The sequence below is a fragment of the Alosa alosa genome, chromosome 2 (assembly GCF_017589495.1).
Source record: "Alosa alosa isolate M-15738 ecotype Scorff River chromosome 2, AALO_Geno_1.1, whole genome shotgun sequence".
NCBI lineage: Eukaryota > Metazoa > Chordata > Actinopteri > Clupeiformes > Clupeidae > Alosa > Alosa alosa.
Window position 1 is genome coordinate 7,508,991 of NC_063190.1, and position 26,125 is coordinate 7,535,115.

The window sequence follows — 26,125 nt, forward strand, 5'->3', positions numbered from 1 at the left end:
CGCATCACCGTCTACCCGATGGTGACCATCCGCATCAGTGACCGCCACCGCCTCATCCAGCCCTACATCCACAACTACTCCTGGCTGCTGTTCGCCGCGCTGGCGCTCTTCACCTCCGAGCTGACCAGCCGGCTGCCGGCCGAGGGCCAGGGCCTGGGGGCGCCCACGCTGGAGCAGGCCGCCGGGCTCCATGCCCGCTGCTCTGAGCTCATCACCGAGTGCCTGCTCAAGGGCCAGACGGGCAAAGGTTGGCGCCATGCCTCATGTTCATGATTGTACCATTAGTTAAGTTACACACTTTAAAAGCACTGAAGGGAATTGATTACATTGTAGGTCAAAGGGCTAGTTTCGCAATCAGGGTAAGTGCTTTATTTCACAAGGCTTAAAAATGAAACCTTCTTAAAATATTATTATTTATGTTTATTTAGTTGTTTTTGTTGTTTAATGTACATCCGTTGAGAAATAAAATGTCATGTTCCCATTGCCATTTCTCAGGTATGTATACTTGTAATGGTGCCCAAAGGTGTGTTGGAGTGGACGTGTGATTTCATCCCCGCCTCTCTGTGTGTTCCTGTGTGCAGGTCTGAAGGCGTCGGCTCTGATCTCGATGCTGTCCTCAGCCGAGTCGGCCACCGAGAGTGAGCTAGAGCCCTGCAGCCCGGAGTCCTCCCAGGAGATCAGCACCACCGACACGTCCTCCCTGCCCGTCAGCACGGCCGCCGTCTGCTCGCCGCTGCCCCCCAAAGACAGGGTGAGGAACTGCACTCAAACTATCAGTCAGCATGTACAGAGTGTACTGTGGTTGCATTATATGTAGAACAATCCTCATCCTTTGTCCTTATGGTGGACAAGGTCCATATGTAAATACAGATACATACATTGACATACATTAACATACAAATACAGTTCCATACATTCACTACATTAACATACAAATACAAATCCATACATTGACATACATTAACATACAAATACAGATCCATACATTAACATACAAATACAGATCCATACATTGTGTTCAGCAGGTGGTCTGACTCTGTGGACATACTTCTGTTCCCAAACACAGAATGAGAAATCAAATTGCACCGTTTAGACATATCAGGCAGAGATAACATTTCATGTTAGGCATTTATCCGTGCTCTCATGAGTTGTAGAACCGGTAAGGCCATCAGTGGCCCAATAAAAAATGTCAGTGACCAAATGTCATATACGACAGGTCTTTTGTCAGAGCTTGGGGACGGCAGAGAACAGATTATATCCAATCACGTTTCAGAATGTTAGTCATATCAGCCAATCAAATTGTTTTTTTTATAGCACATTTAACGCAACAGGGTTGACCCAAAGTGCTTTCCAAATGATAAAACAACAACATTAATAACAGCAATAAAAAAACTAAACAGTTGCAGTCCTTTGGACCCTCTGTTTCTATGTTCTTCACTGCTCCTCTCCCTGCTCCTGTGCAGAGGAAAAGCCAGGAGGCTGACGTGCCCCTGCCCTCCAAAGCCGAGGGTGAGCGGCCCAAGAGGAAGCTGGTCTCCCAGGACACCTTGGACTCGTCCAGCCTGAGCCAGACTCCGTCCGTGTCCAGTGAAGGCACACTCTCCCCTGGGGTCAGAGGTGAGACGCAAACGCCATGCACAATAACTAACGGCATCAGATATGGGCTTGTAAAGAAATCTTGTACGATGCTTGTAGTTTATAGTTGAATAATGATGAAAATGTGTAACAAAGTAGAACAAATAAAAAAAAATAAAAAACCCTAGAGATTAACCGCAGGTACAGTTTACTTGCCATACATCAGCTGTGTTTGTTTACTCTGTGGACGTGACTGAGTGTCCATTTTTTCCACTGATGTCCGCCACTCCACAGCCCCGGAGTCTGAGGGGGACACGGTCACCTCTCCGACCACGGAGACCGTGGAGGGGGACAAGGTGCAGGAGGAGAAGACGGCGCGCATGCCCCTTCAGGAGCACGTGTTTGCCGAGTGCTCAAGGGAGAGGATCCTGGGCCTGCTGGCAGCCATGCTGCCCCCAGCCAAACAGGTAGATCACCCAGATCAACACACCAGTGTCTTTGTTGAGTTAAGACGGGTTAGGCTTGTGTAGAGATGCTCATAGACATGTGTTTGGCAAGCTTAAGGTTGTCATGGTTTTGTTCTCTTTGTAATATGTAGAACAGTGTTTCACCAAAGAATAAAACAACATCTTCCTCTCTTCCTCTCTTCCTCTGCCTCTTCCTGCTCTTTATCTTCCTCTCCTCCTCTTCCTCCCCCTCCTCCTCTCCCCTCCTCCTCCTCCTCCTCCCCTTAGGGTAGCAGCATGTCCCTGAGCAGCCTGAGTGCCATCCTGCCGCTGCTCTTCCGTGGGGTCATCTCCAACGCGGGCTGCCTGAACGAGACCTACCACCTGACCCTGGGGCTGCTGGGACAGCTGCTGCTGTGCATCGCGCCCGCCGAGACCGACGCCGCCGTCATCGAGGCTCTGGCCGACAAGTACGAGCTGCTGAGCCTGGGCGACGGGGCAGCGGGCGGCGGAGCGGGCAGCACACTGAACACGCCCGGCTGGAAGACCACGCAGCTGCTCTTCAGCCTGGGCGCTGTTTGCCTGGACAGGTGAGACAGTAAACACACTCACACAGACTCACTCACACACACACACACACAGACACACTCACACAGTCACAGACACACTCACAGTCACACACTCACACACACACACACACACTCGGACACACACACACAGACTCACTCACACACACACACAGAGACACTCACACAGACAGACACTTACACACTCACACAGACACATTCACACACACACACAGACATACTCACACACAGACACACATGTACACATATACACCAACACAGACACACACATAATTCATGGACTTGCGACATGAGAGGGTAAGATGAGTACAGCTTCTTTAAATATGATTTCAAATAATTTTTTAAAACTTGTGACACTGAAGTATGCAATTTACCACTAAGGAAGGTTTGATTTAGGCACACGAAGATGTGTGAACGTGTGTGTTTGTGTCTGTGTCCCCTGCAGTCGTATCGGCCTGGACTGGGCATGCACAGTGGCCGACATCCTGCGCAACCTGAACGTCTGTCCTCAGTGGTCGGGCGTCCTAGCCGGCTTCACAGACCACTGTGTCCAGCAGCTCCCTCAGCAACTTAAACGCACCAACCTCTTCACCCTGCTGGTGCTGGTGGGCTTCCCTGAGGTACGACGCAAACCCCCTCACCTGTCTCTCTCTTTACCCCTAGCCTCTCTCTCTCTCTCTCTATCTCTCTATCTCTCTATCTGCTCTTCCAGGCTACATTTGGCTCAATGCTGCAACATCAAAGCAAATAAAACTCATGTGTGGGAATGTGGGTCATGCTCTCATTAAGTGGTGTCTATATGCTCACAAACATCCTTGAGCAAAAGTGTACCAATGGCGTGTACTTTCACAAGATGCCTTTTAAACTAAAGAGGTGTTTTTGTTGTAATTCCAAAAAGATATTTCAGAATATTTATGAATGTATAAATATTTTAGTGATTCACATCAACAACATTCACTCATTACTGGCACAGAAGACAACTTTCAATTGTATAGTACAGCTAAAGAGACTGTGTTGAGTGTTTTTGTATTGGTGGGATTATTTATGTTTTAATTTTGACGTGGTTTCCTTCTGCCATGGTGATAACAGGTTTTGTGTATGGGAACTCAGTCAGTGTTCATTGACAATGCCAACGAGCAGCACAACATGATCTTGCTGAAGCACTTCACTGAGAAGAACCGGGCAGCTGTGGTTGACGTGAAAACCCGTAAGAGGAGAACAGGTGAGAGGAGAGAATTCAGAGCAGTCAGCAAAAACAGAACTCGTGTCGCAAGTCGCATGTAGCCATTTTTATATCCATGTGTATCCCTTCATTTCTATATCCCTACCCTACATCTCTCCTACTGTGTAGAAATGGAGGATTCTAGCTATTATAATATAGCACACACTCCTGTAGCCATATTTCCAGGGCTGGCAGTGTAGAAGCCCTTAGACTTCAGGGAAGCTAACACACCACCCATGATCCATCTCAAGGCAAAACTATTACAAGATTAATGTATGCATGATATGCATTAGGCTGCACAGATAATGTACATGCTTGTTAATGTATGACCGCTGTTTTCACCCCTCCATTTCTCTATGGCTGTTTTTTCCTCTCATAGTGAAGGACTACCAGCTCGTCCAGCAGCATGACAGCAGCAGGACGGACTCGTACAGCGAGGGCCCTGTTCCGAGCCCCACCTCCACACACCTGTCCCGCTACCTCCAGAACTTCATCGCCATCATCAGCCACCTGCTCCAGGCCGGAGTGGACAGCAGCGCTGCCGATGCCGTGGAGGCCACCTGGGTCCTCTCCCTGGCCCTCAAGGGCCTCTACAACACACTCAAGGTGACCACACACACACAGCATGCACACACAGGCAGGTCAAATAAAATATGGCAAGACATGTGCTTCATAGACAAATATTTATTTCTTAAGATAATTATTTCTTAAATATGTCTTAATGTGAAGGAAATTGTTTGTGGAAAATGAAATCAGAAACGCCAATGATTTTTATGCATTGATGAAACGATACAGTAGATTAATGCTCTTGATGTGTGCTTTTTGAAAGAGCCATTAAGCCATAGACATCCACTCTTCTGAACTGCGTGTAGTAACTAGCCTGTAGTGAGCCCTAAAAGCGTGTGTCCTCTGCCCCTGCAGAAGCACGGCGTGGCGCAGGCCCAGGAGGCCATCCAGAGCTCGGGCCTGACCCAGCTGCTGGTGCGCAAGTGCAGCAAGGGCACGGGCTTCAGCAAGATGTGGCTTCTCCGCGACCTGGAGATCCTGTCAATCATGCTCTACTCGTCCAAGCGCGAGATCCACTCCATGGCAGAGGACACGGACGGCGAGGCCGACCGCGAGGACGACGACGACGAGGAGGGGGAGGACGAGGGCGAGGTGATGGGGAGGGGCGGCGAGAAGGGCCACGACTCGGACCACTCCAGCTGCTGCGCGGATGAGAACGAGCCCGGCCGGCCAGACCCTCTGGAGGGGCTGGACGAGGAGACCAAAATCTGCTTCCAGGTAGAGAGTGTATCATCTGCTGAAACGACCGCTTAAATATCATTTTGAGTGATAAAGGAAAGATAATTATAGAAAATATCTATGAATTTGGGTGATGTAATTTTCCCTTTTCATAGCTGGATTAAGTACCAAAATATATATTCCAAAATACCTCGTATATAAACCTTATGGAAATGTGGATGTGGAGAGAGCAAGACAATTAACAGGAGCAATGCCCAGAGCTGCTTTCCCTGTGACATGACAGGCTTTTTTTAACCATCATGGCCTTACCCCTACACAGAATCAGCTTCAGAATCAGCTGATGTCCCTGGATTTGACAGACATTTCACCAACTCTGCCTACGGTCTGAATTATAGCTAGTGCTGGGTGTTGTGTGTTAGATTTAGTGCATAACACAACACTACCTTACTGATAATGCAAGTTGGGAGTGGAATCAGCACTATTAAAGGGAGATTCTAATGCAGAACTTCATTGCAATCTATAGAATGCCATGACTTTCTAAAGGGTTTGTAAAGTTCTATAGGACACAGTCTAGTCTCGGAACTATTTTTTTTGTGGCCACCAAAATCATTGTTTCATGCTGTCTCATGTTGTTTCTCTGCAGATTACCCATGATGCCTTGAACGCACCCCTGCACATTCTGAGGGCCATGTATGAGCTGCAGATGAAGAGGACGGACTCGTTCTTCCTGGAGGTGCAGAAAAGGTGTGTTTTTCATACTCCACTGTTTTGATGTGAAGCCCTCAGTATGTTCTCTTATCACTTGTGTCTGTTAACCTCTGTTGAATCACCTGGCTATTATGATGTCTGGACCTGTAATTCTAATCCAATAGGCTACACAATTACCTTTAATCATGTTTTACTTTTATCTCTTTTGCCTTGTCAGAGGTTTGTTTCATGATATTGCTGTCTCTGCCATCTGCATATGGCTGCAGTGTCAGGCTTGAAGCCATCAGTCACATGCTCTGTTTGTCTCATGAAAAGGTTCGATGGAGATCGGATCAAAACCGACGAGGCCATTCGCACTCTAGCCCAGAAGTGGCAGCCCACTAAAAACCCCCGCTCCTCGGTCACCACCAAGGCCGTGGACACTGACATGGTTGTTGTACCATGTGTGGTGAGTGGCTCGTCGTCACAGCGCTTTACAAAAGGAACTTGGGGGAAAAAACTGTACATGTTTTGTTCTTGCTCTACCTGATCTTCTCCATGTACAAAATAGACAATACTTTGCACTCTGCTTTGTTCTGTAATTGTTATGGGCTGTAATTGTAATGCACCTACAAAGGTACTGTACTGTAACTGTATCAGGTCTACAAGCTAAGTACTGTATACTGTTGCCACAACATAATTGCAACGTGTAACACAACCACAACATAATTGCAAATTAACTATGAAACAACTGCAAAATACAGTAATAACAGCATAACTGTAATTGCAAGATCATTGCAATGTAACAATGTAATAACACTACCACAACATCAACTACCACAACATAATTATACTTATACCACAGCTGTAGTAACTGTTAACAACTTATGTAAGTAAGTATATATACTCTTTTGATCCCGTGAGGGGTATAACATGTGCCTCTGTGTCCAGTCCAAGCCGAGCCGGTGCGAGAAGGCGACGGAGGAGAGCAACATGGTGACACAGAAGCTCATCACCAACACGGAGAGCGACCTGCAGCTGAGCTACGCCAAGCAGCGGCGCACCAAGAGCTCGGCGCTGCTGCACAAGGAGCTGGACGCGCGCAGCAACAAGGCCGTGCGCCAGTACCTGGTGAAGGTCAACGAGGCCATCGCCATCCTGTACGCCTTGGCGCTGGCCTGCGCTGCTGGCAGACTTGACTGGCCCGGCATACCCCATCAGCGAGGAGGACCTGGAGCTGGCGGGCGCCGCTGCCTAAACACATCCTGGACATGCTCATGCAGCTGGAGGAGCGCCCGCTCTGGGAAAGGGTTTGTGTTTGTGTTGTACTTTGCTATGCAGTGAGAAACACCCGGGTCACACTGGGTCCGCAACTGAAGCGCTCCACTCACGTCGCCAAAAAATCGTTTTAGAAAACGTGTGTAATTTCTTTCAAAAATATGTGCTGCTATCACATCTGGTGTAGCCAGTTCCATGGATGATAGTTGAAGCATTCCAGATGCTACGCCAACGGAACATTTGAGTTGCGTGCCTGGTGTAGCCTCCCTTCAAGTCTCACTCCCCAACACTTTAAGGAATGATGCGTTAGTGTCAGACACCCATGGTTGCAGTTTGAGTCTGTTACAATTAACAACAAAACCTGTTGAAAAAGATCTTTCATTGTTTTTTTTCTTTATCTCTCTCATTGCACTTCTCTTTGTATACTGATTGGCTTTTGCTCTGACTTACTCTCAGATCCTACAGAAGGTGTTGCAGGGCTGCAGCCAGGGCATGCTGGGTAGTCTGTCGCTGACCGCCTGCCAGTTCATGGAGGAACCCGGCATGGCCGTGCAGGTGCGCGAGTCCAAGCACCCCTACGACAACGACACCAACTTCCAGGTAAGTTTGGAGGAGCGTGTGCCTGCGCATGGAAGAAATTCACATATATATATATATATATATATAAAAGATATAGCAATGTCAATTGTGCATCTCCTCTGAAACCTGTTTGTGTTCACCCCCACTGCAAACAAGGACAAGACAAAAAAACATGTAAAGCACAACTCTTGTTGCTTGCCATTGAAGTCACATCCACATGTTGAGCCTGTGGCCACTATTTATTTCTTTCTTTATTTGTTTGTGTTCCGTTTAAATCATATCCATTATTCCTCTGTTCTGTGTGACCAGGACAAGGTGCACATCCCCGGGGCCATCTACTTGTCGGTGAAGTTTGACCCGCGCTGCCACACGGAGGAGGGCTGTGATGAGCTGCTGATGGCCAGCAGTGCTGACTTCCTGCAGGACATGCACAACTTCAGCGGTTCCCACCAGAAGTGGACCGACTTCGAGATCCCAGGTGAGGCCCCACTGGACTGGACTGGACAGTGCTGGACTTGGCTTGACTGTTGCATCCGAATCTGTTGGATGTCTTTGTTTTTCGGTTGTCAAGCATCAGACAGGCTTGTGTCTCAAAGTAGACGCAACTGATGCCACACAAAGAGAGATCCCCTGTGAGGCTCTACTGGACTGGACTGGACTTGATTGGACTGTTCTCTTCTGTTAGAGATATCTCCCCAACACTTTCATGTATCAAAACCAAACTTGGTAGCATGCTTGCTACATGGTCTCGGGACCCTGTTGTGAGGAATCACAAGAAAGACTTGACTAGACTTGACTTGACTTGACTGGACTGCGGTCTTATGTGCTGGCTGTTTTGTTTGTTTTCAGTGGTCAAGCATCAGACAGGCTTTTGCCTCGAAGCAGACTCAACTGATATCACATAAGGAGTTGTGTTTGTGTTTGGGGTGTGCAGTGTTTGGCAAGAGTTGTCTTCTATGGTTGACCGTTGTGTGTTTTGTGGGTAGAGCAGTGTGTGTGTGTGTGTGTGTGTGTGTGTGTGTGTGTGTGTGTGTGTGTGTGTGTGTGTGTGTGTGTGTGTGTGTGTGTGTGTGTGTGTGTGTGTGTGTGTGTGTGTGTGTGTGTGTGTAACTGACGTGCTTTTGACCTTTTCCTCCAGGGGACACTCTCCACTACAGGTTCGTCTCTGACATGAGTAACACTGAATGGGGCTACAAGTTCACTGTGACTGGGGGCCATCGAGGACGCTTCCAAACAGGTCCTTTTCTTTTTCTTTTCTTTGTGTTCTTTTCTTTTAGTTCTTTTCTTTGCCTTTTTGTCCTTTTGTCTCCCCTCTATTTTCTGTCCCTTTCATTTTTCTGGTCTGTTTTGCTGTTTGCAAGTATGCTGCCTGATTACTCAAGGCCTTCTCACAGGACGAGTGATAAGGAGTGCATATTATTCAGCGAGGACCTCGCTCTCTCCTCATAGTCTCCTGTCTTGCTGGAGGCGTGAACGTTTGTGATTGATCACCGCAATCAGCCGGAGTGGCTCGGCACCTGCGATTTCGTCACCTGTGGTGGCGTCATTTTTTAATTGGAAGAGTAATTGCCCCCCTCCCCCTCCTGTAGCCTCAAAAACCGAAAACAAATAAGCCAGAGACTGCAGAGACCCACCCACACACACATGTCCCAGCACACATAGTCACTTTAAGCATGGAAGAATGCTCTTCTGCTGTCACTCACACCATAGCTAATGGTCTAAAGTCTCCTTCTACATAGGGAGGGAAAGTAATCTCATCGCCATCTAGTGGTTGCGTTCCTAGAGTTTAGCCGAGTGGATGGGATTCCCCTGTTGTTAGCAGAGGAGGTTGTTGTGATTCTGCACTACTCTAAGATGCCTGGATGACACTGCTGTGTGAAAAACTCCTCCAGTGCGTCACACGATGGCAGCGATTGTTGCCCTAGGAAATGTCTGACTGCTCACCTTACGGCTGTGGGTCCCACTGTTGCAATCAGACAAACCTTCAGTGGCCATTCACTCAGATGTCTCTGCCACACAGTAGTGCATAGCTGTAGTGAAACACAAGCTCATCAACCATGCTGATGAGTACCACACACACCCAATCCCCTAGTGACGAATGTGTGTGTGTGTGTGTGTGTGTGGTTCTCTGGTCTCTGATTCTGTATATCTCTCCCCGTGTCCACCAGGCTTTGAGATCATGAAGCAGATGCTGGCGGATGAGAAGGCTCTGGTCCACCTGCCCCTGTCCGACATTTGGGAGTGGCAGGTGGGCGTGGCCTGTCGGCAGACCGGGAACCAGCGCCTCAAGGCCATCCACCTGCTGCTGCGCCTGCTGCAGTGCCCCACGCAGTGGTGAGCAGCTCTCTCTCTCTCTCTCTCTCTCTCTCTCTCTCTCTCTTTCTTTCTTTCTCTCTCTTTCTTTCTTTCTCTCTTTCTTTCTTTCTCTCTCTGTCTGTCTGTCTGTCTGTCTGTCTGTTCTCTCTCACTCTCTTTCTTTTGTTTTCTCTCTCTCTACCGCTTAATTGGGAGCATTTCCCCATCTCTCTCTCTCTCTCTCTCTTCTGTTACACAACGTTGGGAGCAGATCCCAGCTGCAGCTGTTTTGACAGGTCCTTCCTGTCCTCTCTGCCTTGACCAAACTTTCCATCTCGGGGACAAATGTGGCCGAGCACGTGCCGCCCACAGCCAGTAGTCTGAGTGTGGAGCACTAGCTGTCTGACCGCCTCCAGAGGTCAGCGCAGTCAAGGCTCTGACAGGCTCCACTTAGGAGTTCAGACTCACACACACACACACACACACACACACACACACACACACACACACACACACACTCACACTCACACTCACCCATGTAATACACACACTCACACTCACACTGGCACTTATACACTCACCGTGTATATAACTTTACCACCGTGTATGTAAACTTTGCCTGTTCTGCAAGTTGCTTTGGGCGGGCACATCTGCTAAAGAGATAACTTTAGAATGTCTTGGGGTGGTGGAGCCTCTTCTGTTGTTCTTGGCTATGCATCACTGCCTGTGTGCTCACCCCTACCTGTGGGTCCCACCGTAGAAACCGGACAAACCTTCAGTGGCCATTCACTCACATGTCTCTGCTACACAGCACTGCATAGCTGTGGTTAAACACTGGCTCATCAACAATGCTGATGAGTACCACACACACCCAGTCCCCTAGTGACGTGTGTGTGTTTGTCTGAGCAATGCATTGCTACTGATTTACACAACATTTGCATAAAACTCCATCTAGAGGCTTCTTCCCTTGATTGTTGCCATGGAGACGGGACTGCAGGCCTCTGCGGCTGTTTGCATATTTTCCGAATCCCCGTGCCTGGCCGGCGCTCGGTGGTGACATCAGCGCCAGTAAATGAGTGGAATAATGGATTGGGCTTGAAGAGGGGAAAAGTGGCTCAGCCGAAATATGCTCGATAGAAACGCGCTTGTGTTTAATAAATAAACGTCCAGGATCGCCTCCCTCTCCACATATTTACACACGCACGCACGCATGCACGCACGCACGCACACACACACATACACATATATACAGTATACACACACATGCGCGCACACACACACAATTTGTTGTTAAATGAATTTGTGCAGGAAATGAAAACCCAATTTCCTCCATTTATCTAAAATGTGTGTGTATATCTGTTTTGTTTGTGTGTACCTCTTGTGTATGTGTGTGTTTCTGTGTATTTCCCTCTCCCTCTCTCTCCCTCCCTCTCTCTCCCTCTCTCTCCTCTCTCTCTCTCTCTCTCTCTCTCTTTCTTTCTTTCTTTCTTTCTTTCTTTCTTTTTCTTTCTTTCTTTCTTTCTTTCTTTCTTTCTTTCTTTCTTTCTTTCTTTCTTTCTTTCTCTCTCTCTGTCTCTCTATCTCCTTGTGTGTGTGTGTGTGTGTGTGTGTGTGGACACAGGGCCTGTGACCTGACGCTGCTGCGGCCGCTCTTCCTGCTCTTCACCTCTATGGAGAGCACGGCCAGTCGGGACTCCACCAGCGTGAACGTGCTGCTGCCGCTCCACCGCGCCCTCACCGAGCTCTTCTTCATCGCCGAGGCCAAAGCTGTGGTGAGCCTCAACCCCCTTTATGACCCCCCAGCAGTGACCCCTTTAGGACCTTCAGTGACCTTCACTGAGAGTGATTTTATGTAGAGCTGTGCCGATTTTTGCCATTTTTTTTTTTTTTTAATAATCGGTATCGGGCGATTTTGAAGTATATTAAACTGATTAACTAGCAGGTGCATGCAGGAACATCCCAGTGTTGTTGTCGCTGTTGAACACGCTGCCCCTTACGTCAATTAAATTACCAGCAGACTCCAGACAGAACTTTTGGAAGAGAACAATAATGTTGATCCTGTGAGAAATCAGAAAGCTTAAATTCTTATCATCTTATTCTTTCTCATGCAAGTAGAGAGGAAAAACGGCCAAATGTCAGGCAACGACATCAACCATAGAAAAACCCACATTGGTCCACCTCTAATTTTAGGTCACTGCACAAACTACAAGATGGAGATAAACTAGGTCAAGGGCTTTGTATTGTAGGGCCTTCCTCAATCTCCACTATGACATCAGCATTTAACGCTCTTAGGCCTTGATAGAGATATATATATTATAGCAACTTCAGACATCTCTGATCACCTCAGGTAAAGAAATGACCCCTGCTTTTAAGCCCAACAACACTCATGGCCTCCAGTCAGTTTGCCCAGATGGAAGAACAAGCACAGCACGGTCTTTTGAAGTCACTGCAGATGATGGAGAATACGAGATGGAGGTCAGTTAGGTTAAGAAGTTTGAGTTATAGGGCATTCACCAGGACGATACTGATGAGCATGTGTTGGCAAGGGGATGAGGGATGTCTTAGAAGAGGATACAGCACCCTGTCTGCAGTGAAGGCTGTGTGTGGGGGGGGGGTGTGTGGATGTGTGTTTACATTGTGGCTATGTGTTGGTGAATGTGTGTGTGTTGTCTGTATGCTACTGAGACCTTGAATTTCCCCTGGGGATCAATAAAGTATCTATCTATATATCTATGTAAATTGAGGGTGGTGTCAGATAGTGGTATTTGATCAATGGTTGAGGTGTAGCAAGATGGTTTTATCTGAGTTTGTTTGTTTGTATGCTTTTGTGTGTGTCTGTGAAATGCATGTGTACTGTATGTGTGTGTGCGCGTTTCCTTGTGAGTGAGTGAGGTGAGTGTGTGTGTGTGTGTGTGTGTGTGTGTGTGTGTGTGTGTGTGTGTGAGGCCCAGATGTGTGATGTTGACAGTGACTGAGCGCTGTAATGGTGGTGCCCACCTGTCCACCCCGCTGCTCACCAGACGCTGATCTGAGGCCAGCCATCTGGGGCCCTCAGGCAGTCTGAGACCACGCTGAGAGCTCTGTGACCCTCCACATCCAATAAGTCACTCTCAGGCCCGGGCTATGCTGGGTCCACAAGTAAAACGTTCCGTTCGCGGAGCGTAAAAAACGTTAGAAGACAGACAGTAGAAGTTTTTATTTTTTTTCTTAAAAAGTGCACGCCGCCATCACGTCTGGTGTAGCCAGTTCCATTGATTACAGTGGAGGCTCCGTGTTGCAGCAGATACTTGGTGAACGGAGCGCTTCAGTTACGTGCCCAGGGTAGCCTGCCTGTCAGAGTGACCAATCAGGAGAGAATCCATGTCTATAATCCACACTCCCCTCGCGAGCATGGTTTCTTTCTTTATCAGTGTTTTATTAGCTCCGCTGTTGAAATTTCTCCTGTTGTCCGGTATGTCCGGTGTGATGGGTTTGGTTGGTAGATTTGGTCATCATCCCTCCTATGTGTGCTATGGGAATCACAGAGGACGTCATCGTCCTCCCTGTGCGGAAGAGCTTGTGATTCGTGTGATGGCCACCAGAGGGCAGAAATGGACCTCATCAACTGCAGCTGTCTGCACGGGTACAACCAGCAATGAAGTGGAGGGCTTGCTCTGCACCAGTTCAGCATCCACATTGTATACCACGTGTATACATCACAACATAGCCACAGTAATAAGTAGCTCATACGCAGGGCATATGGAAAAGTATACTTTGGTGTATAAGCCCTCTAATCACACACACACACACACACACTCTCTCTCTCTCACTCCTCATTTGGGCAGTAATGTAGCGTTTTACTCCCGCCATGTCATTACGGCAGAGTAGTTGAGCCACTGTGGGCTCTTGACAGGTGGCAGTTGCAGAACAGGAAAGGTTGTAAAATTGCTTCAATGGCTTCCTGAAGATATGTGCTGGTGCTCTCCCTGTGTCTGCACACTGCTCACCCTCTACTGGTTTCTCACCCGCACTCTCTCTCTCACTCTCTCACTCTCTCACTCACTCACTCCTCACTCACTCACTTTCTCTCACTCACTCACTATTTCTATCTCAGACACACACACACACACACACACACACACGCACATATACACATACAAGCACACACTAAAACAAACACCATTGCCTCTGTTATTGTCAAGTGAGTCAGCTTTTTTTGTCTATTTTTGCCAATTGAGTTAAAACTGTCTCAATACTTTCATCTCGAGTGTGTCAGCCTCCAGTGTTTGTTGCCTCACTGAAGAGAGGGGCTGTCAGGCAGCTCCAGTAAGAGAGAGAGAGAAGAAACGAACCACTGAACCATTGAACTCGCAGGAATACCAAATGTGCTTTGTGATGAACTAGTCAAGTGCTCTCAAAACAATTTGGCTCTTAACACACCGTCCTGTAATGCACACGCAAGAAAAAGAGCAGAAGTCAGCAAAGTTAAACATCGGCCCTCTTTGTTTGGACTTCACTTTGCCCGGACCTCTCGGACAATACAGGACAGGGGCCTTAGGTTTACCAGGGTTGCCTCCCTTAAGCAGATTCCTCTCACCTTGTCCAAACAAACCCCTTTACACACACACACACACACACGGTCACACACACAGACACACACATAAGAGACTACCATAGCAGGCCATTTCCATGTCATTTACAACCTCCCCCGGTTGCATGCATGGCCGAAAGTTATCTGTCTGGTTTTTATAAATACTTGCGAACATGAGCTTAGATGCAGACGCAGGTAATGCACTCCCCGATGTACCAAGCACCCTGAGAATAGACCGGCAGTGTAAACACTTGGACGGCCTGGCCAAGTGCCGCGGCTGCTTTGCATCATGGGGGCTGTTTCCAACAGGACGTTATCTGTCTAAATACCCCCGCTTGCCTGTTGGCCGGCTGTGTGGCGGCGTGCTATTTGAGTCCCGGCGGCAAGGGCTTACCTCTACCCTCCGACCCGTCGCGTGCATTACGTAACCGAGGGGATCCGCTGCGCGCTGACAATCCCTTGAGATTGCTCTTAATTCTGCGGTCATGAATTAAACTGATGTGATTCAGATAGAAAGACGCCCAGGGGCATGAAGATCTTTTCTTCCTTTGAGGAAAATGCTGCTTTTGTGAAAAAGCCCCCTTATTGGGCTATGAATTGAAAATGGTGCACACACAAGAAAGCATTGGAATGGCATTTACTGTTGATGAGGAATGGCTGCTCAGGCATACTTCCATACTAGTTTACTGTTGATGAGGAATGGCTGCTCGGGCATACTTCCATACTAGTTTACTGTTGATGAGGAATGGCTGCTCGGGCATACTTCCATACTAGTTTACTGTTGATGAGGAATGGTTGCTCGGGCATACTTCCATGCTAGTTTAGTGTTGATGAGGAATGGCTGCTCGGGCATACTTCCATGCTAGTTTCAGTGTACCTGGCGGGAGTCCCTAAATTAGATTGAGTGTGCCCTCAGGTCGCGCTAGCACTTGCATTAGGATTTGTCAGGGCAGTTTTATGTGCGTCTCAAGGTCTTGTTTGTCATTGATGATGGTGTTGGTGTGCTTGTCCGTGGCGTGTTGCCAGCGCTGAGCCTGAGTCCTCTGCTCTCTCTCTCTCTGTGTCCTCTGCAGGAACAAGACATCCTCCAGGAGTACCTACTGGCCCTCACCACCACCGAGCAGCTCCTCAACCACACAGCTCAGGTAACGCTCACTCTGTGTGTGTGTGTGTGTGTGTGTGTGTGTGTGTGTTCATGGACATGTTGTGTGTGTGTGTATGTGTATGTGCGTGTGCATGTGTGTATGCAGACATGAGAGTATGTGTGTGCGTGCACGCAAGTGGTTGTGTGTATCTAATGGGTCTAACGGTGTTACAGACTAGCGTTTTACCCTAGTGTGTGTGTGTGTGTGTGTGTGTGTGTGTGTGTGCGTGTGTGTGTGTGTGTGTGTGTGTGCAAAGTGTGTTCATGGACATGTGTGTGTGTGTGTTCATGGACATGTGTGTGTGTGTGTTCATGGACATGTGTGTGTGTGTGTTCATGGACATGTGTGTGTGTGTGTTCATGGACATGTGTGTGTGTGTGTGTTCATGGACATGTGTGTGTGTGTGTTCATGGACATGTGTGTGTGTGTGTTCATGGACATGTGTGTGTGTGTGTTCATGGACATGTGTGTGTGTGTGTGTTCATGGACATGTGTGTGTGTGTGTTCATGGACATGTGTGTGTGTGTGTTCATGGACATGTGTGTGTGTGTGTTCATGGACTGTGTGTGTGTGTGTTCATGGACATGTGTGTGTGTGTGTGTATGTGTATGTGCGTGTGCATGTGTGTATGCAGACATGAGAGTATGTGTGTGCGTGCACGCAAGTGGTTGTGTGTATCTAATGGGTCTAACGGTGTTACAGACTACAGCGGACCTAGTGTGTGTGTGTGTGTGTGTGTGTGTGTGTGTGTGTGTGTGTGTGTGTGTGTGTGTGTGTGTGTGCGTGTGCGCGCTTGTGAGAGAAGTGTGTGGAAGGCGTGCGTGGGTGGCTGGCTGTGAGCAAGCGAGCGGAGTGAGTGAGTGAGTGAGTTTGAGAGGAGGTGTAAAAACGTGATGGATGACAGAAGACGCTGTGGCATAATCCAACTCCCCACCACCCCCATCCCTACCTGCCTTCCTCTCACCTTCTCTTCCACCAATTCACTGTTCTCCCACACACACACACACACACTCATACATCAATCTCTTTTTTTCCCTCTCTCCCTCTCTTTTTCTCGCTCTTTCTCTCTTTCTCTTTCTCTCTCTTTCTCATTTTAATGTGCAGGCACTGAAGAACATTGCTGCCATCAGCCTGGCTATCAATTACCCCAACAGATCCACCAAACTTCTCCGCACCTCTCCTTAAAGGGAATGAGTAAGAAACTGAAGGAGGCAAAGACATGGATGGAGAGGTGGACAAAGCTTCCTGCTCCCGATTGGACACTTGGGGGGGTTAATTTTGGGGGCTAGAGGCACACCAGGGGTCAAGCCCTCCTGATGTCTTCCAGAGAAACCTGCCTGTAAAAGGAACTACTTCCATTAGTTCCTGTCTGACAGGCTGTGAAGTAAGAAGGGATGTATTTTTCTATTTCATTCTTGTTATGATTGTTGTTCTCATCACTTCTAGCAATGCCCTCCTGATCACAACAGTTGTTGCCTTAGGTGAAATGCAGTGGATATATCCGTACGACATGGGGGTTTTGGGGGAACGTGCTGTCCTTTTTCGGTTCACTTTTGTTTTGCTTTTATGAGCTGTATTACTTGAAGTTTTCTTTTTTATTGTTTTACTTTATTTTAACACACATGTAGTGTGCCAAATTTGCCACATTTACTTCTGGGCGGGTTCTGTTTTTTTTTTTTTTTTTTGGGTTTTGTTTTAACAGACAAGCCACCTTAGGTGAGACAATCGATCATCGTGGAAAGCAGGTCACCTTGCTTGCCTCTCCTGTTTTTTTTTTTTTTTTTTTTTTTTATTTCTTCTTCCTCGCTCTCTCTTTCCTTTCTGCTGTGTCTCCTGGCGGACACGGTGACTAAAAATACCCAAATGCAGCGCGGTGCGCTCGGGAGGCTCATCAGTCACGCTGGCCTCAGACTGGTTCTCGGAGCACTCGTGGAAACACACACACACACACACACACACACACACACACACACACACACACAAAAACTTCTCTTCATCCTGCCTTTTAACCCATGAGTCTCCTTGGGCGACTGTTCTTCACCTGCGGAAGCGCTCGTTAAACCGCAGCGTTGACATTGAGCTGAACTTTACTTCTCGCAGGCATCAGTCAGTGGCTAGCAGCTAAAACCCAGATGGGTTGTGACGTGCCATGGCAAAACAAACCAGGGGCGTCAAGCCTCTGAACGCATAGAAACGAATGTGACCCGATAAGGCTGTCAGTAGAACTCTATACTAACATGATAAATGAACAGCGGACATCATAAAACTTTCTTGAGTTAACAGTTATTAAGTTTAACTATTAAAACAATCGAATAGAGAGTCTGTGTGTTGTACTCGGGTGACATGAGCACTGCACAGCCTTCACAGTCTTGCTTCCCGTCAGGTGGACAGCGGCACACGTCCAGTAGGCTACAGACCTGTGCACGAGCACATTTGCATGGTATGATGTGCCCTGGTGGGTTTGTGAAATAACCATTTCACATTTGCATAACATTGCACAGCAACACGGCCCCTTGCAGGTCCTTGTCCGAATTTTTGTCATTCATAGATCAGGAATTTTATTCAGCTATGTGTTCCCTGCTCGAGCTGTCCTAATTAATTGTGTATGTATGTGTGTCTGTGTGTGTGCGTGCTCAGTCACTTCAGAGACGGACACATTGCAGGTCTTAATGTTTGACAAAATGACAAGAACATCCATTTATTTTATATATAAATATATATATTAACTGCATGGCTGTCATTTTGCAGAGAAACAATATCACTTTACTCATCGCTCAGTGTCTATCAGCTAAGGGTGGATGAACAAGAATGTAGTCTTCAATTTTACAATCTCACCATAGATTGTCTCATGCCAATACCACATTTCCCCCCAAGACTGTATAATGGTCATATATAGGAATTAACCAGGACATGTAGAATTTAGATATTTATTTTTCCTTTTTTAATTTGATTTTAGAGGGAGAGAGTGATTTCAATGGAAATATATGCCAAAGAAACTCATTGTCAAAAGCACGCCCATACAATAGCTCCTCTACTCCTCTCCATGACACGTGTGTGTGTTTGTGTGTGTGTTTGTGTGTGTGGGTGTGTGCAGATATATGAGCAGTTGTGACCTCTGCTTCTCATGTAGGATTCACAATGAGTACTGTATGGAAAGAAGTGAGATGCCGATTCATTGATCTGTTGATTGATTTAGTTTTTTATTATTATTTAGTTATAAACACATGCTGTGGAGGTCGTCTTGTCTAACGTTTAGCCTGGAGAGGAGAGGAGAGGAGCTCTCGGACATCTAAGCCACCTTTACAGTCAGTCTCTGCCGGTTTTGTTTACACTTGGATCAGTCAGGGCTGTCCACCACGCCACAGGGTCGTCGGCTCTGGGCCTGGGCCAACTCAGCATGGCTGCATGGCCAGTTGGGGCACTCACTCCCAGAGGGTTTACCTCAACTGCGCCTTAGATATGAACAATATGTGCCTACGATTAAATAATGAAGCAATCTTAATTTAATTCTCATATCATTCTTCTCATGAAATATATTTTTAAAGAAAAACAATGTATTGATCCATTTAAACCTTTTCTATCTTTTTTGCCTATAAGTTGGTAAAATTGTTTATTTTCCTTTCTTTTTTTCCTCTTGGTCAATATTAAGTTGAAATTGATTTTGTTTTTGAATGTAAATACTTGTGAATATTGTTAATTGCACATATAAGTATTGGGTAATTAATGAGTAAAACTTTCATATCAGACCTTTATTCCGTTTGAAGAGAAGAAAAAAGAAGTCCAAATAAATGCTAATTTATTGTGTTGATGTGACTGGGGAACGAATACCTGAACTGATTTGTGGTTGACCTTTTTGATTAAAATACAACTTTGGTGTGCACCTCTTTACTGTGGTGGTTTCATTGATGTGGGTCATTTTTTCAGCAGGGCAAACAATATGGCTGCCTTCCAAATGTAGCATTTTAATGAATAAGGATGATGTCTTCGAGGTAATTTTTCTCATACGCTAAACTCAAACACGCACCCAACAAAGCAGTTTTCCGCCTCCTTGCCTTCTGCCCTTGAAGTCTGTCACTTGCACGAAGGCTGTGAGTTACGCACTTTGAGAGGAGACACTCCAAAAAATTGTATTCTGTATTCTGCCCCTGACTTTTTTTGGGCTAAGCATTTCTGAGGACTGTTCTACAGTAAGCCTACGTCAAGCGCCACTTCAAGGCAAAACAAAATATTGCTTTTGAAGTCAGCAGCAGACCTGGTTCCAACACCATACATGTGCAAATAATAGCAATATTTCAGTGTCAAATGTGGTGCATGAAGTGCTGACATATTTGCTGACTTCACACATCTTAACTCTCCCTAAGAATTGCAGAGGAGTTGTGATGTCCATCAGTAAGGGGTGAGAGATGGGTCCATGGGTGATGACAAACAGAGCAATGCTACTACACTCTGACAGAGCAATGCTACTACACTCTGACAGAAATGCTGCTTTGTAACTGGTGTTGAATCATGCCTGCTGTTTTTGCCAATTCCTTTGTATCACCAGTGTGTTGCATAATGTATTTTTTTACACAATGATTCAGTGCAGCCCTCATTCACTAAATGCTCGTCAGCACTAAACTGCCTCATGTGTAGCATACTATAATGGAGCAGACATGCGGTGGAAGGTCTGTTGCACCCTGCTTTGCATGAAGTGTCCGTTTTACACTTCAGTTCTTCAAGGTGTGTCCTAATTGCAATCAATTACACTCTTCATCTAATTCTATGAGATTCTCTTCTCATTCCCCTTGAGTTGCACTCAACTCAAAAACTCCAATGTTTGAGCACAGGCCTGGTTTTGTGAATGAGAAATAAGCGAAATGCTCTCCCAGACAATTCACTTGTTGCTGTAGGGCCACACAAGGCTGGTGTATAATAACACTGGCGGTGCACCTCAAACGTCAACTTCGCTAGAATCGAGGACTGCTCTTTAAACTTCCACTTGCGTTTGCCTCCATAACTCAGGCCTTGCGTGTGTTGTCACTGATGGTCAGTCTTTCCCACAGCCTGGTGAGAGGGAGAGCAAGGGAGAGGGACGGCTAGTTTCCACAACAGCTGATGCCCAGTGTGAGGCACAGGTAAGGTGCGGTTTGTTCCTATCCAGTCACTGTGCGTGGGTGGGTGTGTGTGTGTTTACTCTGTGACGCTGACCTTCTCAGAGCCACACCCAAGATCTTAAGCCCGGCAGCCCAATGGCTAGTTCGTTGTCGTTCTCGTCGCTTCTCCACGTCCTCTGAGGAGGCTTGGCCATCTGTTGCACTCTCCTGCAGTCCCCGACTCATTCACCCCCTCCCTTCTTTTTGGATCTCAAACGACTCCTGCCTTTTATAAATCAGTCGCCCCCCTACATGCGCACCACCCGCTTTTTGTCTTGGCAGAGCCCTCGTCTGCACTTTGAATTAAACCCATTCTTCACCTGCTTCAATGGTTGTGTGCTGCTTTACCTCATGTGATCTCTCCCTCTCTCTCCACCTCCTTCCCTCTCTTTCTCACTCTCTCTCTCCATCTCCCCCTCCTTTTCTGCCCGTCTCCATCTCTGTTTCTCCCTCTAAATCTACGACGTGTCTGCCTCTCCACTGCTGCTCTCTACCCTTCCGTCATAATGCCTGTCTTCCTCCTCTCAGTGTTTCCCCATTCACTACCACCCCCATATCTCTCTCTCTCTCTCTGTCCCTCTCTCTCTCACCAGAAGCTGAGGAGGGAGAGCGAGTGAGAGGGTGTGTTCAGTGGTGCTGAGGCTGATGATGGCGGGTGGTAATAACATCGAGGCGAGGGGGGAATTATTCGATAAAGGGAGGAATGATTCAGAGTTGAGCCACCCTTCTCTCTCTCTCTCTCTCTCTCTCTCTCTCTCTCTCTCTCTCTCTCTGCAGCCCCCTCACTGCAGTGAGTCAGCCACCAGCTCCATTTCCGCACACCACCAACCCCCAGCTGCACCCCCACCCCCGCCACCTCCTCTCTAACCTCCCATCAGCACCACAACCACCACCCCCTAGCGCCACCCCCTCACCCAGCCAAGGTGAGCCCCGCCACGCAGAGAGGCACCGCGGGAGGAATGATGTCATCAGAGCGAGACGTAAGCCCGGTGGGTTAAGCGAATTATAAATAACCTGTGACACTGCGATGCTGCGAAGCCCATTTCGGTCACCCACGCTTGGGCAGATAATGCATCAGAGAGAAGGACGAGGGAAATTACACGAGCAGCAGGCAGGCACTGCCAGCCCAGGGACCAGAGGTAGAAAGAGAGAAGAGAGAGAGAAGGAGGGGGATAGAGAGAGAGAGAGAGGTGGGGAGACAGAGAGAGGGAGATGGAGGGAGAGAGAGAAGGAGGGGATAGAGAGAGAGAGGTGGGGGAGACAGAGAGAGGGAGATGGAGGGAGAGAGAGAAGGAGGGGGAGAGAGAGAGAGGTGGGGGAGACAGAGAGAGGGAGATAGAGAGAAGAGAGATATAGAGAGAGGGAGGGAAGGTTAGGTCCAGTCGCAGCTGCAGTGCTGTGAACCAAATGCACTTTTTCTCACACAAACTTCCTGACCATTTCACTGTAACATCGAGCAAGCAGGCTCACTGTAGCCATTCCAAAAAAGATCAGTTGGCTATGAGGCCAAAGATTAACTTTGTGCGTGGTGGGAAAGCAAATGGAAAGCTCATTGTATGGGTCATACGGTTATAAAAACGGTTTCTGTTATCGTACATTCATGCCCATTGTCATCTAATGACCAGAATGCTGTGGTATCCCCTGTATCATGATGAGTTCATCCTTCATATTGTGTATTTCCTGCAGTCGAGTATGTGCTGATAGGAGTCACTCAGTGTCCTCCTGGATAAGGTCCCTTAAAGAGATTATGTGGAAGATTCTTGGGGCTGTACTTGTTGCTATAAGAGGTGGGCGGAAAGCCCTCTCGCTAAACTCTTCTCTTGGCTGCTCGTTCCAGAGGAATCCTGCATTTGTTTTGCACTGTATTGTCTGCCAGTGTGTTAGGTAACGGTGGTGTGAGAGTGCCCAGAGAGAGCCAGGAGCAGGGCTGCTTGATTTTTTTCTCTCTCTCCCTCTCTCTCTCTCTCTTTTTGTTTTTACGTGATTAGTGATTCATGAATAGGGGGTGATTGTGACTGGAGAGTACATCAGGCCTCTTAATAATGCTTGTGACATATTTATGGAAGTCAGTTGACTGATGATTTTTGGGATTTGTTTATGTTATACAAGTCTACCTTTATTCCAGAATGCAAACAGCATCTGAAAACTGAATTAAGAGCATTTTCTATACACAACAAAACAATTGATAAAAGCCTAGAGACTAGTTTTTCACTTGCATCACGTTGACCTTTTGTATAAGTGAATTTTGTCTATTTTGAAATCTCAGATTTTTGCTTTGACTTTGACATCCTCTATTTATTTGTGCAGTCTCTTGTTTTTGGAGAAAAAAATCCTCTCTCTGAAATGAACTGGGAATCCTGAACAGCAAGTTGAATTCTCCAGCAATTCTGTTACGCAACACCACATATGAGGAGATAGCTCTATGGGCCTGTCACGGGGGTGGCGGCTCGAAAATATCCCAGAATGCATGAGCTGCCCATCCATCAGTCTATACCCCCACGATGATGAGACATACCAAGGGAGACATACTGTAAAAATACATTGAGCTTATTTCCCCTCTCCTGCTCCTACTCTCTCTTTCTGTCTCTCTCTCTCTCTCTCTTTTCCAGCTGTGTGCTTTTCTTCCTCCTTCATCCTCCCTTACTCTCCCCTGTGCCAGCAAGATTCCTTGAAAATGAGATTGGACCGCTGGCGTGTGATTTGTCCTTCAACGCAAAGTTAAAAGGGGCTTACTGGAGCAGTGTCTCTGTCAGACCTCCACCAGAGCCACCTGAGCAGATTATTTCAATTATCTCACTCCTGCTTCCTCTTTCCCGCCGCATCTGCCAAATGAGCAAACTGAATGTATTTCCCCCAGGAAACAAGACAACACCCCACCCAGTGAGCAAAACAAACGACAACAAAAAACTGTTTTGATCTCATTCACATTTATGCATGTGCACACCTTTCAAAAAACCACTTGCTCGGAATTGTACAGCCCTCTAGTGCTGTACATGACTTCATCCGTAGGTGATGTCAAACACTTCATCCTCATTAATGAAATTAAGTGTTCCGGCGTCGTCCTTGGCAGCGGCAGACCTTACAGTCCGTCTGTTTCTCGTTGGCGTCCGCCTATCTGATATCTGTCCTTAATTCATGAACAGGATGCCCCGTCGTCATAATGACACCTACTTCCTGCCATTCGCTCAGGACGGGAAGGGCAGCGCTGGGCCGCATCCCACGAGCTCTGCTTGATAATTGGGTAGATTTAATAACCTATAAGCGCAGGGGGCGTTCTTGACCCCTCAACCCAGATTTAATACCGCCACAGGGGGACACGCTTGATTGCTCAGGGGGTCACTCTGGTAACACCCCCAACACCCACCCCCCACCCACACCCTCCATGTATAATTCCAGTCATGTATAATTCCTCTCTATGAATTCTTCTACTGTTGTGTAAGACGAGCCGAGGGCCGAGGTGGCGTGGGGCTGGCCCTGTTCCTGCCGCTTCCTCGTCTCATGGTCCCCGTGGTGCTGATTAGCGCACCTCTGTCCCACCAGAGACCGGACAGTCAGTGGAGGGAGTCCTGCTCACACGCTACCCGGCAGCAAATGTGAAAACAAGTGTGACGTACGCCTTAGTGGTTTGCCTGTACCTAAGAGCAACACAGTAGTGTAGCTCCCTCCATTTGTTTTCTTCTGCTGTCTAATGTTGTCATACTAAATAACAGACAGGCTGTCTGAAATGGCAGGTTGATGTATGCTATGTTGAAGGAGCCGAATAGAGTAGTGGGGTGAGACTACAGTATATGGTGTTCATCTCTCTTCCTTCTCTGACAGGCCCTGCCAGTCTACTGGAAAGTTTCAGTCTGTGTGCTCATGGTAGACAGCACGACCAACCGGTAAGAGGAGAAGGAGGTTTGGTTTGTATCTCTTTTTTAAGTTCTTGTTGTTCCTGTGTGCTGTTGTTACCTCAGGACACTTCTGTCCTCTATCACCCACCCCCTCTCTGGTTCTCGGAGTCCTGCTCCTCTTCCTCCGTGTCTGGGCGTTTGGATGCTCCGAGGCTGGATGTTGTAGGAGGAGGCCGGCTCTGTTGCTGGAGGATGAGCAGAGCTCTCTCCTCCCTGATCTGTGTCCCTCTCCGCTGCCTACAGACCTCCTGTGGCTCCAGGAAAAACCTGTGTAACAAAGCCTGCTTTCTCTCTCTCACTCTCTCTCTCTGTCTTACACACACACACACACACACACACACACACTCACACACACACATTTGTTAGATCTCTCCCTCCTTCTTCCTGTTTCCTTCACTCTTTCTCTCTCTCTCTCTCTTCGGTCGCTCCTTCTCTCTCCTCATGCACTTGCCTGATTGGTTTAGACTCAAAACTACATAATCCCTCTCTTAGCACATGTAGAATGCTGGATTCAAGTCAGCGCACTTAAATAAAGAAAAACTCACCTCTGAAGCCAATGCATTTACACTTTACTTGAATTGTGTCCTCAATTCCTTTCAAAACCTACCGCCATTTAGTCTGTTTTGAGATATTTGTGTTTTGACAGCTTAAAAATGTAATTGGATTTATACATTTAGCACATGTTACTTAACATAGAGGAGGCTGAAGTCATATTAAGTCTATTTATTGTCTCATTTGTTTCATCACAGAACTACATCTCTGGAAGGAGTGTTATCATCTCTACTGGCAGTCTTATGAGGAGATCAGTCCTTACTGATTTCCACTCTAAACTCATTAGATCTTTTTATTCAATTTGATTTATTATATTTGTATGTGGTACTTTGATCATAACTTGTTTATGGGGTTTCTGTTAAATCCCTGGGACCTGAGTATTGAATTTCACTCATATGAATGTTGGAATGACAATAAAAAAAGGTCCTTGATCCTTGATTGCAGGCACAATCCCCTTTTGCTTCCCACCTCCACTGCACAAAAAAATAACAGGTCTCGTTATTAAAAGAGACTTTTACTGAGCACCTTAAAAGTGGAGCAGGTTGCAGCTATTTGCTGCCCTTCCAGTCCTGCGTGCCTGAGCAGAAGCAGGAGCAGATGCTGTTGTTTGCTCTAGTTCTCCCTTTTGTCCTGTCACTCCACCATTGTAGAGAGCCTCAGTGTGAATGGAGGAGGTCTGGCAATAATAATGTCTGTCTGCCTAATATGCTGCTATTGTCTGTCTGTCTGAGGGGCCGACGGCTACTAAAGGTTGAAATGCGATTTCGCGAGCTGGTGCTGGCAAAAAGTGTACGTGTGTGTGTGTGTGTGTGTGTGTGTGTGTGTGTGTGTGTGTGTGTGTGTGTGTGTGTGTGTGTGTGTGTGTGGGTGTGTGGGTGTGTGTGTGTGTGGTGCATTGAGGAACTGAAGCCCCTGCAAG

General features: G+C 47.3%; 1 protein-coding gene across 1 annotated transcript in view; it reads left to right on the forward strand.

The window, feature by feature from the left end:
* zzef1 (zinc finger, ZZ-type with EF hand domain 1) overlaps window positions 1-19,513 on the forward strand; it is a 38,499-nt gene extending 18,986 nt beyond the window's left edge. Inside the window, 21 exon segments of the mRNA XM_048227615.1 lie at window positions 1-247; window positions 582-751; window positions 1,464-1,617; window positions 1,870-2,042; window positions 2,310-2,611; window positions 3,054-3,228; window positions 3,698-3,830; window positions 4,210-4,436; window positions 4,752-5,114; window positions 5,719-5,819; window positions 6,099-6,231; window positions 6,714-6,970; window positions 6,972-7,013; window positions 7,015-7,072; window positions 7,497-7,640; window positions 7,929-8,097; window positions 8,758-8,856; window positions 9,788-9,953; window positions 11,536-11,686; window positions 15,558-15,629; window positions 16,734-19,513. The exon segment at window positions 1-247 is cut by the window's left edge and continues 16 nt beyond it. Of these exon segments, the coding sequence (XP_048083572.1) occupies window positions 1-247; window positions 582-751; window positions 1,464-1,617; window positions 1,870-2,042; window positions 2,310-2,611; window positions 3,054-3,228; window positions 3,698-3,830; window positions 4,210-4,436; window positions 4,752-5,114; window positions 5,719-5,819; window positions 6,099-6,231; window positions 6,714-6,970; window positions 6,972-7,013; window positions 7,015-7,072; window positions 7,497-7,640; window positions 7,929-8,097; window positions 8,758-8,856; window positions 9,788-9,953; window positions 11,536-11,686; window positions 15,558-15,629; window positions 16,734-16,814 (3,417 nt within the window). The 3' untranslated portion in view covers window positions 16,815-19,513.
* The last annotated feature ends 6,612 nt before the right edge of the window (window positions 19,514-26,125 follow it).